General features: G+C 49.1%; 1 protein-coding gene across 1 annotated transcript in view; it reads right to left on the bottom strand.

Annotated features, from left to right (window-relative positions):
* Positions 1–12,615, bottom strand: part of LOC311158021 (vascular endothelial growth factor receptor kdr-like) — a 126,447-nt gene extending 113,832 nt beyond the window's left edge. Inside the window, exon 1 of the mRNA XM_084213122.1 lies at positions 11,594–12,615. Within this exon, the coding sequence (XP_084069248.1) occupies positions 11,594–11,657 (64 nt within the window). The 5' untranslated portion in view covers positions 11,658–12,615. The remainder of the gene's footprint in view (positions 1–11,593) is intronic.
* Between the last annotated feature and the right edge of the window lie 542 nt (positions 12,616–13,157).

Raw genomic sequence — 13,157 nt, 5'->3', positions numbered from 1 at the left:
AGCTGCCCAAAGTATTCCTGCACCAAGCCTCTGCCTCTCTCCTCAAGAAGTGCTTGGACAAAGCTCTCAGGCACAGGCTGGGATTGCTGGGGCATCCTGTGCAAGGACAGGAGCTGGACTGGATGATCCCCGTGGGACCCTTCCAAGCCAGGATATTCTGTGGTTCTGTCATTAATTCTGTGATTCTGTGATTGATTCTGTGATTCTGCAGTTCTGTGACTGTGGTTCTGTGATTCTGTGATTTTGACATTGATTCTGTGGTTTTGTAACTCTGTGATTCTGCAGTTCTGCAGTTCTGTGATTCTGTGACTCTGTGATTCTGTGACTTGACTGTGGTTCTGTGGTTCTGTGATTCTACAGTTCTGTGATTCTGTCATTGATTCCGTGGTTCTGTCATTCTGCAGTTCTGCAGTTCTGTGATTCTGTGACTCTGATTCTGTGATTCTGTGACTCTGTGACTGATTCTGTGACTCTGTGATTCTGTGACTCTGTGATTCTGTGATTCTGTTATTCTGTGATTCTGTAACTCTGTGACTCTGTGACTCTGTGACTCTGTGACTCTGTGACTCTGTGATTCTGTGACTCTGACTCTGATTCTGTGACTGTGGCTCTGTGGCTCTGTGACTCTGATTCTGTGATTCTCTGACTCTGTGACTGATTCAGTAGTTCTGCAGTTCTGTGACTCTGTGATTCTGCAACTTTGGTTCTGTGATTCTGCAGTTCTGCAGTTCTGTGACTGTGGCTCTGTGACCCTGTGACTCTGTGATTCTGTGATTCTGTGACTCTGGTTCTGTGATTCTGCAGTTTTGTGATTCTGTGATTCTGTGACTCGACTCTGTGACTCTGTGACTCTGGTTCTGTGATTCTGTGACTCTGTGACTCTGTGACTCTGTGACTCTGTGACTCTGTGACTCTGTGACTCTGTGATTTTGTGATTCTGTGACTCTGGTTCTGTGACTCTGTGACTCTGTGATTCTGTGATTCTGTGACTGATTCTGTGACTGCAGTTCTGCAGTTCTGTGGCTGTGATTCTGTGACCCTGTGACTGTGATTCTGTGATTCTGTGACTTGACTCTGTGACTCTGTGATTCTGTGACTCTGACTCTGTGACTCTGTGACTCTGGTTCTGTGATTCTGCAGTTCTGTGATTCTGTGATTCTCTGACTGTGTGTTCTGTGGCTCAGAGGGGCTGCCTGTCACCCAGAATGTCTAACGAGGCAGCAGCTCAAGGCAGAGGAAGACATCAAACCAATTGATGCCTGAATTTGTGCTCCTGAGAATGCGGAGGAAGCGCAGCCCCACTGAGCTGTACAAGCACAGAAAGTTAATGTATGCTCGTTTGTATATCTGCCCATTGTCCAGGGGAACTCTCCACTTCCTCTGGGGATCAATAATGAATAGACCTATAAGGGAATGTTGTGGTGGCAGCAATTTCTCTTTTCCTACCATTTAACTCAGAACAATATGGAAGCAAAACAACAAGGCAGCCTTTCAAAGGCTGGCAGTACAATGCACCCTATAGGACACCAACCATTAAACTGAAGAGCATGAGGGAGACCTTTGCCCTGTGGATGCTGAGAATTCCTCTCAGTTCCTTTATCCTGAGAATTCCTTTATCATCTCCAGTGCAGAAGATCAGAGTTTGAGATACTCTCTTTACATCCCACCACGCCCAAGAGTCACTACCCTGCTTTCCCTACCAGCAGATGGCAAGGGCAGGATTGAGATAAGCAAAAGAATTTAAAACAGGAAAGATGACTGAATTGGGCTGCTCTGGGCTCTCCTCTCTCTCTAAGTCTGGTTAGCTTAGCTCTGAATTGAAGGAGACTTCTGGTGACACCAGATGTACTGGTCAGCCTGGAATTAAAGAATCAGCAGCCCAAAGAAAAGGCTCTGCCAGGCTTTGGGCTGGTGAGTGATTCAGGTGAAGTGTTTATCCTGAGCCACACCAGTGATGCCATCAATGATGTATCAATATTAGCTGTCATTGCTATTGCAGGGATGCAAAATGAAAGAGTTTGCACTCTATCACAAACATCCAGAACCTGCAACAGCAATCCCAGAGTCACTGGAGAAAGGCTTTGGTGTTTGCCTCATGCAGAGTGTGCAGTGCTGGAGCCTGGATTAAAGATTACACTTGGCACAGGTAGGCAGAGAGGGAGAAGCTCAAAGTTGCACTGCTCAGTGCCAGAGCACAAATCCAGGTAGTATTTCAAAGCCTACATTAATTTTAAAGTACAAAGATATTGCAGAGTGGAAGGGCAAGTGGCCCTGAACAGCAGCTGTGCCAGCAATCCTCCATGGAAATCAAAACCAGCTCAGCTTCAGCTTCTCCACTAATCTCACTTTGAGCACAGAATTTTCATCTCTACTGCCCTGATTTTCTCCTGAGTGCTGGACAGGCTTGGCAAATGAAAAGTGAGATTTATACCCGGACAAAACTCCTGTCTTCTTCTTTTGTCCTTCTGCCAGAAACCCACCAGAAAACCAAAGGTTCTGTCCTGGAGAAGGTTAAAACAAATTGGGCACATATTCCTGGGATGGGAGAAGGAAAACCTTTCTCTAGGGAGCATCAGCCTGTGCTTTAAACCTGTGGGATGTCGTGGTGCCTGTGTGGGGAGCCTGCCCTGGCAGACATTGTGCACCAGCTCTGACACCCACACAGAACATCAGGAATTAAGGCTGGGAGTTTATTTTTAACAGCAATATAACCACCACAGTTGTGCACAAAGTTCCAGAGAGAGCAACCTCAGTAAGCAGTGATGCCTTGGGAAGGCTGACCTAGAACAGAGGCTGGGCAGAGCTAAAAATTAAAGCAGGGATTTATTAGGAGACCTCAATGGATGCACCTTGGGCAGCACAAGAGCCCAGCCAGGGCTGCACCCAAGATGAACCAAAATGGTCACAAAATCCCTGACTGCTCACAGGGTCTCTCCCTGGGATCAGTTCTGCTCCATTTGCATCTTGCAGTTCATTGTCCCATTCCAGCTCCAGCCCCTGCAGCCCCACCCTGCTTGTTTTTCTCTCTCCAGCCCACGGGGTTTGTGCTCTTGGGCTGAGATTTGGATCATTTGTCCTTGGTCCCAGCTAGAGCAGGAATTGTTTTGTCTCCCTGCTCTGTGCAGAGAGCTCACCATCCCATAATATGAAGCCCAGACCCACACACTAAAGCAGCACAGAACCTGAAAAACAGAAAAGCTGAAACCTGAGGCATCACTAGAAGAAGGCTTCATGACTTCATAACTTATCAAATTAAATTAATAATGGCATTTCACCAAATGGGGCTGAGTATTACTTTTCAAAGTAGACAACAATTAAAAAGGCAAAATGGCTGATTTATACAAGAGATCAGAATAGATAAAACAGATCAGAACCATCCCCTAGGAATAATAAAGAGAAATCAGCCATGCAAACAATGGCAGAATTCCTGATGGAACTGTTTGGGGCTGGATGGGGGAACCTTTGACAAGCCCTGCTCAGCAGCTCCTGTTTCCCTGAATTCCCCTTCCCAGGAACTGTCCCAGCTGGGTCTTTCCTTTCCCCCTGCACTTCTCTCATCAGAGCAGGGCTGCTCTTGCCCAAGCTGACCCAGAGAACTGAGCTCATGTCTGTTTGTCTGCTTGGGAAAGCCAGGAGAAAACATTCCAAAGGTGAGAACACCACAGCCATTCCAAAGCTGTAAAGCCATCACTCTGCAGCTTTATCTCCTTGCTGATGGAGCAGGGGATGGAGCAATAAAACTGTTCACAGAATCCTCAGTGCCTTCCTGGTAACACCTGGCCTTGCCTCCCCTGAGGTGCCATTATCCTTGGAAAAGGTCCCCTGGGTGGGATGAGCTGGGACAAACCCAAAAGGAGATGGGCCAAGAGCAGGGAGCTGCCAGGCTCTGCCCCAGGCAGTCCCTCCTGCCACACTCTGCTCCCTTCCTGCTGACACAGGGTTTTGGGGATTCATCCCTCTCTCTGGGAATTCCTGTCCAGCCAAACCCTTCTGCTCTGTCCTTACTCCACAGAAAATCTGCCCAGACTAAAGGGAACTTGTTTAAAGCATGGGAGTCTCCAGGGCTGAGCAGAAGAGGATCTGTGCAGCCAAATAAATGTGAGGAATAGCACCACAAAATGTGTAAACAGCCAGAAGAAAATAAATGTTCTGAGCCATACAATGGACAATTCAAAGACAGGCTATTGTCTTCAGCCAAGCACAGCCTTAAACCTGTGTGTGTGAGAGGCAGAGCTTGTCCCGAGTGTGTAAACATGAAAATAACTCAGACATGATCCATTTCCAGAGAAAAAATGTGGCAGGCCAAAAGGTTACCTGATTCTCTCTGCTTTACACTGTGTAATAGCTCAAATTGTGTTTTAAAGGTCCTCAGGCTGACATCATTGTTTACATTGACTTGAATCATTCTTTAATTGTAACAAACCCCTTCCAAGCTCAGTGCTGCTGTGTCATGCAGAGAGAGCTGACACCACTGCCTTGCCTCATCCCCATCCAGAAAGAGCTGGGAAAGAGATCTTGTGTCAGGAACAGAGCTGGGAAAAGCATTTCTCCCCACTCCTGTGTTCTGCATTACTCTTTCTCCTGATGCTCCTCCTGGGTGAGGAAGCAAAGCAGTGGAAGCTCCAGAAATCCTTTCCCTTGTGTCTGTAAGTCATCATGAGCTGAGGAGTGAAGCAGCAGTGGGTGCCCTTCCCCAGGGGAGGGGATGCACCTGTGGCATTTATTGTTGTGCAAGGAAAGGCAGAGAGAGCTGGAGCTTTGCAGCAGGAACTCCCCAGAGCTTCACTTCCCTCCTTCCAGCACCTCCCTGCTCCAAAGGGCTCTGGGCAAGCCCTTCCAAGCTTTCCCTGCTCCTGGAAGCAGGATTGCCCACTCCAAGGGCTTCCAAGGGCTACTGTGGGATGTGTGTGATGGCTCCTGGGGGAGCTGCTCCTGGCAGCTGCATCAGTGAGAGGAGAAGCAGAGGGGAAAATCAGATTTTACAGCCCTTGGGGACTCTCTGTAGGAGGTGTGTGCGCATTAAAGGTCTGAAACGCCGACCCTTGCACTAAAATCAGGGAAATGCAGGCTGAGGAGCTGCTTTCAGGATGTTCCCTATTGCCACAGAGCCCTTTTCAGTGGCTGTGAGGGAACTGAGCAGGAGATTCTGGGCAGCCCCACACTCCCATCCCCACTGCAGCCTCTGGGCACTGGGAGGAAATTGCTTTGAGTGCTGGACGAGTTTATTCAGGCCTGATTTCAGTGAAGGAGCTCTGCATGGAGAGCAAACAGGATGAACAGCTCCCAGCTCAGCTGTTTGTATGTGTGTGTATGGTGGGGGGTACCCCTGTGAAAATCCCATTTTCCTCAGGGCTGGAGGGGAATGGCCACAGCAGCCCCACGGTGGTTGCTGCTTTTCCTGCGAGCTGACCCTGCTGTATCCACGAGGAGGAATTCCAGGTGAGCAATCTCTGAGCTGGGGGCTCTAAGGAAGCAAACATTTTGGCTGAGGTGCTTTAGATTCGTGGTGATTTTGTAAAAATGGAACAGGTAATGACAGGGTCAGGCTTCCTTGACCCTCAAATCAAGAACAATCCCGGCAGGGCTGAAAACTCCCCTCTCCACTTCCTTGGCAATCACGTTCCCACAGTTCAGAAAAACACAGGAAGATCTAAGGAAACCTATGTGGAAATGAAGAAGACAAAGGCAAGTGATCTGAAAATAGAAGGCTGCTCCATATATTTCCTTTACATTCTGGGCCTCAGTTTGGGTTTTGGCTGAATTTTGAAACTTTGAGGGCCACGTGCTTGTGCCATTATTCCCTGCATGGCACAAAGGAAAAATTGGCTTTTTCAGACTTCCATCACTTGCAGGCTTAGATGAGGCTCTTTCCTTGGTGCTCAGTGCTAAATCTTTCCTGCTCAGAGCCAAAACAAAAGCCCTGGTCATGCACACCCCATATTTGAGATGTGACCCCTCCTGCTTTTCCAGGTCCTGGGGGGACTTGCAAAAATTATTTCTTGTAAAAATTCAGTGCAGCAGGAGCACAAACAGCTGGCAGAAAGCAAGAGATTCAACTGCAGGACTCAAGCAGTCCCACTTTGGTTTGTTCTGAAACCCCTGCTCCAGGAAGAATTAGAAAGGCAAAATTCATTTTGGGACAGAGAAGAGAGACTGGGCAGACCCCTGGTGGGGAAGGGCTGGGAAATTCCTCTTGGCTTCTCCTAATGTAAAAATTCAAGGAATCCTGAGCCCTGAGGGGAGTTGAGGAGACATCCAGGAAAGAGGGGGAGAGCTGGAGAGGGATGTAGGATGTAGTGGGGACAAAAAATCTGTGCTGCAAAGTCAGACTAATCCAAGGGCTTGGGGACAGGCTATTGGAGTGACTCATGGGGATGTCCAGGGACTCACTCACTCTCCATCCTAAAACAGTTCCTGGATTGGTAAGGGACAGGGGTTAGCAGGGGCACAGGGCAGCAGCTCAGCCCCCTCCTGCCAGTCCCTGCTCCCATTCCCACAGCCTTTGGAAGCGTGTCCAGCACTGGCAGGGAGGGATTTCCACAAAATGGGCACCCATCAGGCTGATCCTGCTCCTTCCTCCTTCCCCACTGGAGGAAGCAGCTCCTGGCTGAGCCTCTGAGGTCACAGCTCGTGCAGGAGCCTTGGTTCCTGTGATTTGTGCTGGTCCTGCCCTGCCCCTGATGAGTGCCAGCTCTGCTCCTGGAGCCCTGCTCCCTGGGGCAAGCCTTCTATTAAATGCCATTCCCAGATAAAAACACTGACTGGGGGTTTTGGCAGCTTCTACTCCTTTCTTTGTAGCCTTAAAAAGAAAAATTAAAGAGGTGCCTGATGGGGAGCTGGGTTCTCTACACACATTTCACCCAGCTTTTTTTGGACAGCCAGTTGTCCTGGGGGCTGTGGCTGGATGGGAATGTCCTGGTGGGCACTCAGAGCCCTCGTGCCCTGCCAGCCATCACAGCTGCTTGCTGAAGGAAAGCACCAGCACACATTTATTTCAATCCTAGCTGTTGTTTGGATACTCCAGTATCCCTTAATGATTTCCACTCCTAATTCCCATTCCAGTGACATCAGGCTGGTTTGGAGGAAAAAGGAAAGGTGGATCAGAGGAGGTAGCAGAGTGAGCAGGTGGAGCTCGGTGGGGCTGTGCTCCAGGGTGCTCCTCGTGCTCACTGTGAAAATCCTGCCTCCTGAAAACCTCCTGGGTGGCTTTAAAAAATCCAGGTGGCTGCTGCTGCCCCCAGAGCTCTCCTGAGAGCATCTTCTTTGTGCCTCCTGTCCTTTTTCTGGTGCCCAGGTGACCCTTCCTGCATCACACCCTGCAGATGTCTCTGGAAGGAGCAGGTGTGAATCATCCCTCCATAGATATGGGACAGAGCAGGCCTGAACCCTCCTCCAGACTGCACTGCTGATCTGGGAGACAAACCCCAAAAAACTCAGATCACCTTCCCCTGCTGTACCTGAGGGATCTCCTGTGGGACTTGGAAACCTTTTGCTTGTGTGCATAAACGTATTAAAAATATTTTAAAATTATTATTATTATTATTATTATTATTATTATTATTATTATTATTATTATTATTATTATTATATTGCTGCTGCTGTTGTTGTTATTGATGTTATTATTATAATATTTTATTTTATTTTTATTTTTATAACATATAACATCATATATTCTATATTCTATGTTATATGTTATATATTCTATATTCTATCAATTATCTATTATCTATTATATTTTATATAGCATAAATTATATTTTATATAGTATATCATATATATGATATATGATATGATATTATATTACATTACATTATATATTATATATTATATATTATATATTATATATTATATATTATATATTATATATTATATATTATATATTATATATTATATATTATATATTATATATTATATATATATCATATATTATATATTACATATTATATATTATATATTATATATTATATATTATATATTATATAGTATATATTATATAGTATTATTACTAATCGATTATATTATGAACAACATAAGTATTCAGCCCAGTCTGAGATATTAATTCAAAGTGCAGTAGACTGAGCTCTCACTTTGTGCAAATAATTTATCATAAAATGAACAATCCAGGGAATGGGTGAAAGGGCAGAAATGACCCAAATAGACCCCGTTGCTCTCACACACAGCAGACCAATGCCCACAGATAAATATTTTGTACAAGTTTTAAAGAAAATGCTACAAGTTCTTACAGCAGAAACCTTCAACAAACAATCTGGTTCATTTTCTCAGTGTTCTTTTGGGTGCAATACAGTTTTTTAGAAGTTCAGGGAGTATTCAGAAATACTTGACATTTTTTTCCTTGCCTTAAATGGCTGAATTGGTATAAAGAGATTTCCAGTTGGTTTCAAATGTGGCAGCTTCAGCAGGAGGCTCATATATCACCAGCCTAAAAAAGGCTCCTCTGCTTTTTATAACATTTTCCCACAGTAAAGCAAATGTTTGGGAATAACACCAGTTAGGACACACATTTTTTGGGAAAACAACCCCTCTGCCCTGGCACAGCCACACTCATCCTGCTGCACTCTGACCATCCTGGCTGGAAAACCAGGAGGAACCCGAGCTGCTGAGGCTTTTATCTCCTGATCCATGGCTTAATTGAAATCTCTGTTAACAAGCTTCATTGCCCATCCAGTATAATCAATTTGTAGAAGACATTGCAAAATTAAACAACAACCAAAAAATCAATTTCCAACGTGCTTCAGTTCAAAGCCATCGGGCAGGACCCGATTTTTATTCTTCAATCTTAAATAATTTCCAGTGTTAAATCACTGAACTGGCCAAGTTTATCCCAATACCCAAAAAGTGCCTTGGATTGCTCAGCTATTAAAAACCTTCTGGTGATCATGTCAGCAGGTAAAAGAGACTGAATTTTTCGTGCACAATTTAAGGTGTAAGAATTTCTTTGCAGATTGTTTTTGCAAGGGCTGGCTATGAACCACCCCACTCCTGTGCCAGCTGTTGGCATCTGCACCTTCAGTAAATCAGTGGCCACTTCTGAGCAGCAAGACCCCAACCAGTGGAGAAGAAGCTGAGCAATGAGCAAAGTGGAAATTTAATGACACTCAGGGAACTAAGTGAGGCAATTTAGAAGTGTATTTAGAGCTGTATTTTAGAATGAGGTGGGAAATCACTGGGATGATGCTTGTATGGTCTCTTCCCCCCACTGAAAGCAACAAAAAAGTCAGGAATTCTCCAAAGGAGACCTGGACAAATGTGATGGCCAGAATTTCATCCATTTCATAGCTGGGGATGAACTTGGAGGGAAAAGTGGCCGAGGAGTCGATGCCTTGGTGCTGGGCAGCTTTCACACTTGCAGGGCTTTCCTGCTCTCTGCATTGCTGGTGGAATTGTTTGGGCTGGAATCAGTCAGCCTCCTCAGCACAGCCCTGCCTAACTTTGGCCACAGAGAGCCCAGGGAAGGTTTAACTACTCTGAGGGGTAAATCCAGGCTTTGGGAGGTGGGGCAGAGCTTCACTGAGCTCGGGGCTGCAGAGGAACCTTGAGGGCAAGGTGGGGAGGAGCTGACTGCTCAGTGACACCAGTGCCATCACTCAGCACTCCTGGCCCTGTCTGCCCCTGGCTTCCAGCCCAAAGAGGGCACCAGAGGCTCTGCTGGTGTTTCATCCCTTCCTAAAGATGAGCCAAGCTCCTGACATCCACAGGGCTGCTCCAGGTCCCTCACCAGCCTGCACCTCTGGGCACAGGGATGTTCCTGCCTCCCTCCCTCTGCCACAGGACATAGACTTTGCCTTCTCTTGGCCTCCTCTGTGCCTGGCACCGATGGCAAAAGGAATCTGGACCAAATTCCAAGGTTATTGGGGCTGAAATAATTAGGAAAGGAGCCTGGTGAGGAAGGACCTGAGCAGCCCTGAAATGTGGGCAGCACCTCCAGCCAGGATCTTCCTCCTGGACTCCCTGGACTCCACTTCACCCTGAGCCTCAGGAGCACTTGGGCCCACCACGTTTTCTCCCATCTCCCAATCCCTCTTTATGATCCCTCTCTGATGCACCAAATCCTGTGGTGATTTATGCCTCTGAAATCCACCCTGGATTTTCCAGCTTGTGCAGAGGTTGGAGCTCCCAAAGCACGCAGCTGGCTGCTGCTGCACGTGTCAGCCAGCTGCAGCACAACCCAGGAATCCTCCCAGGGCTGTCCCAGGTGCAGCCCAAGGTGTGGGCACTGCTGGCTGGCCTGGCACAGGACAGATTCCCTGGGCACACCTCGGATCCTGAGCATTCCTGCTGCAGGGGCTCCTTGCCACCTGCCAGGTTTGCTGCTTCAGCTTTTCCTGGAAAAGCTGGACAAGCCCTTGGGAACACAACCTCAGGCTTAGTTATTTATCCTGCAGGTAACTGTGGGGAGGATGTGAAATTCCCCAGGGTTTGTGCCTGCCAATCAGTTCCTTTCTGCAGGAGGAATACATTAAATCCTTCAATGAATCCAAGAAAATCAAGGACAGGGATGCTCCACAGTGTTTCCAGAAGCTATCCACTTAACTATGAAAATATAATATGCTGAAGAACAACAGCCTCGTGCTGTGCAATACATCCACTACCCAAAAAAATGAAAAAGTCCTTTCTGTCAGAAGGAATTCCACAATAAACAAGAGCCCGTCTCCCTTACACAATTTGCAGCGTCATGAATGAATAGCTCAGTAATCCAGCAAAATCCTCATGCTTAATGAGATAATGAAAAGTCATACAGCAGATGGAAAAGCTCTCCCAAATCTCATTAACCTGCCTCTTGGCTTTTCTGATAGCAGCAGAAATTGGGAATAAATCCGGGGGGACAGGGAGTTTGCTGCAAAGGAAAATGAGTTTTGGAGAGCAGGGGATCTAACCTGGCACCTGGGCTGAGGAGGGGAAGGCAGTGAAGAAGCACCACGTGTACAAAAATTGAAATGTCAAAGAACCGATAGTCAAAAATTGAAATATCAAAGAACCGATAGTCAAAAATTGAAATGTCAAAGAACCGATATTCAAAAATTGAAATATCCAAGAACCGATAGTCAAAAATTGAAATATCAAAGAATGAGAACCGGAATGTGAGAGAGAATGCCCGTGAGCTCCAGGACAGCGGGATAGCCCAGGTGCTCCCCGACAGCTCCTCCTTTGAAAGCCTCAGCTCTGCCTCGAGGAATCAAACACAAGCAGGAGCCCTTCCCCATCGAGGGGAGAAAGCCACAATTCGGCCAACACTCACAGTCGCTATTTCTAACCAAGCAGCCTAACCTCGAGGGGGAACACCCATTAAAATCTGACCTTGGCGTGCGACACCTTCAAGGTGGTTTCGTTTTTTTACCTCTATTTCCAAAGATCAGTTTAAGGGAGGTGGGACCCCTGAGGCTCTGGGGACAGAGCGGTGACACCTGCCCGCTGCAGCGGCTCTCTCAGGTGGGTGACCCCTCCCAGAGCCGCACAAGAAGCGGGGAAAAGCCCAATGAAGCGTCGCGGAGCGCTCTCCGCAGGCCCCCCGAGGGACGGCACCGCTGCGGGCCGGGGCAGCCCCGCGGGCACCCCGGGCACGGGCGGCTCTTACCGTGCGGCAGCAGCAGCCCCTGCAGGGCACACAGGGCCAGGAGGGCGCTGGCCCGGGGCAGCATCCCGGCGCCGGTCCCGCTGCGGGTCCCGAGGCAGCCGAGCCCGCTGGAGAAGTTTTCCTTCGCCGCGGAGTTTGGGGAAGGGACGGGAAGGACGAGGCGCGCAGGAGTTCCCACTTGTTGATCCCAGTGAAATTGTCCTTTCCATTCACCGCTTCATCCTGGGGCTGCGGGTTGTGTTTGCCTTCCCTTCTTCCCGAGGTTCTCGGCTTTTTTTCCTTCACCCCCTCTCCGCAATCACCTTATTCCTTCTTTTCCCCCGTTTCTCCGATCCCTGCGGGGTCCGGGGGGAACCTTGCTCTGCCTCAGAATCCTCCCCAGCCCTCCTGGCTGGCGCAGAGTCACTCGAGGGGTGGAAAAAGCAAAGCAAAAACACCAGAAAAAGTTTGGCAACAACTTTCCCGCACTCGCTGCTCGCGGCTGCTGCACAGCGCGGAGTTTGGATAAGGTGGCAGAGCCTCCTCCGAGACGGGCTCCTCCAGGGAGGTGCAGGTGCCGGCGGGAAGGACAGATCTCCCGGGACAGATCTCCCGGCAGGACAGGACAGGAGCAGGGGGAGCTGCCCGGAGCCCACCTGGCTCTACCTGCCCGGGGGCACCTGCCCGGGGCGGCGGGGCCGGGGCATGGCCGGAGCCCTGGCTCTGTCTCTGCCTGTCCCCCTCCCCTCCGCCTCGCCGGGGCTTTCGCAGGGAAGTTTGATGCGAGCCCGAGATTCTTTATAGGGACAGGAAAAAAAAAAAAAAAAAAAAAAAAGGAGGAAGGAGAGACGTCACCAGGCGAGGCGAGGGGACTTCACTCGCTCTCTCTCCCTCCCTGTCATTTCACAGAGCTCCTGGGTTTCCTGTTGCTGCTGCCTGAGATGGGGCAAAGAAGGGAATTCCAGCTGCTCGCCGGCATGGGCCGTCCCTGCGAAGCCGGAGTTCGGGGGTCAGGTGGCACCCCTTCCCCGGGGGCACAGAGGTGGCATGTGCCAGGCTGCGGGACCCCGCAAGGGGACAGCCAGCCCCTGAGGAGCCGCTCTCCGCGCCCCTTCCCCTGGGGCTCTGCAGTTGGGGCTCTCGGTGCTGCTCGCCGTGCCCTGCCGGGATGCCACCCCCGCCCTCCCTTGCTCTTGGGGCACGGAGAAAATCCCGTGTTTGCGTCGGGTGTTTGAGGGAATCCCAGGGATGTTTTCTGTATGACGCGGCTGCCACCTGATCCCTCACGGGTTTCTCACCTGGGCATTATCTCCAGCTCCACCCACACGTCCAGGCTCCAGCCTGCCCTGTGCCTTCGCCCTCGCCGTGCCAGGCAGGCTTTCAGCAGGGATGGGCACCCCAACCCTTTTCCCTCCACCCTGGAAATCACTGCCCAGTCCTGGCTCAGGGCTGCTCCTCCTGGGCCAGCACAGCCTCGGCTCTGAGCGTCACAAAGCTTCAGGAGATGTCCCAGGGCGTGTAAGGGACACTTCTGGAAGTGCAGCCTGCACTGAGGTGACCAGGAGGGAGCTCTTCTGTGCTATTT

Source organism: Fringilla coelebs, assembly GCF_963513975.1.
Source record: "Fringilla coelebs genome assembly, chromosome: 11".
Taxonomy (NCBI): domain Eukaryota; kingdom Metazoa; phylum Chordata; class Aves; order Passeriformes; family Fringillidae; genus Fringilla; species Fringilla coelebs.
Note: the sequence above shows the minus strand (reverse complement) of the source record. Positions and strands in the feature narration are given on the sequence as shown.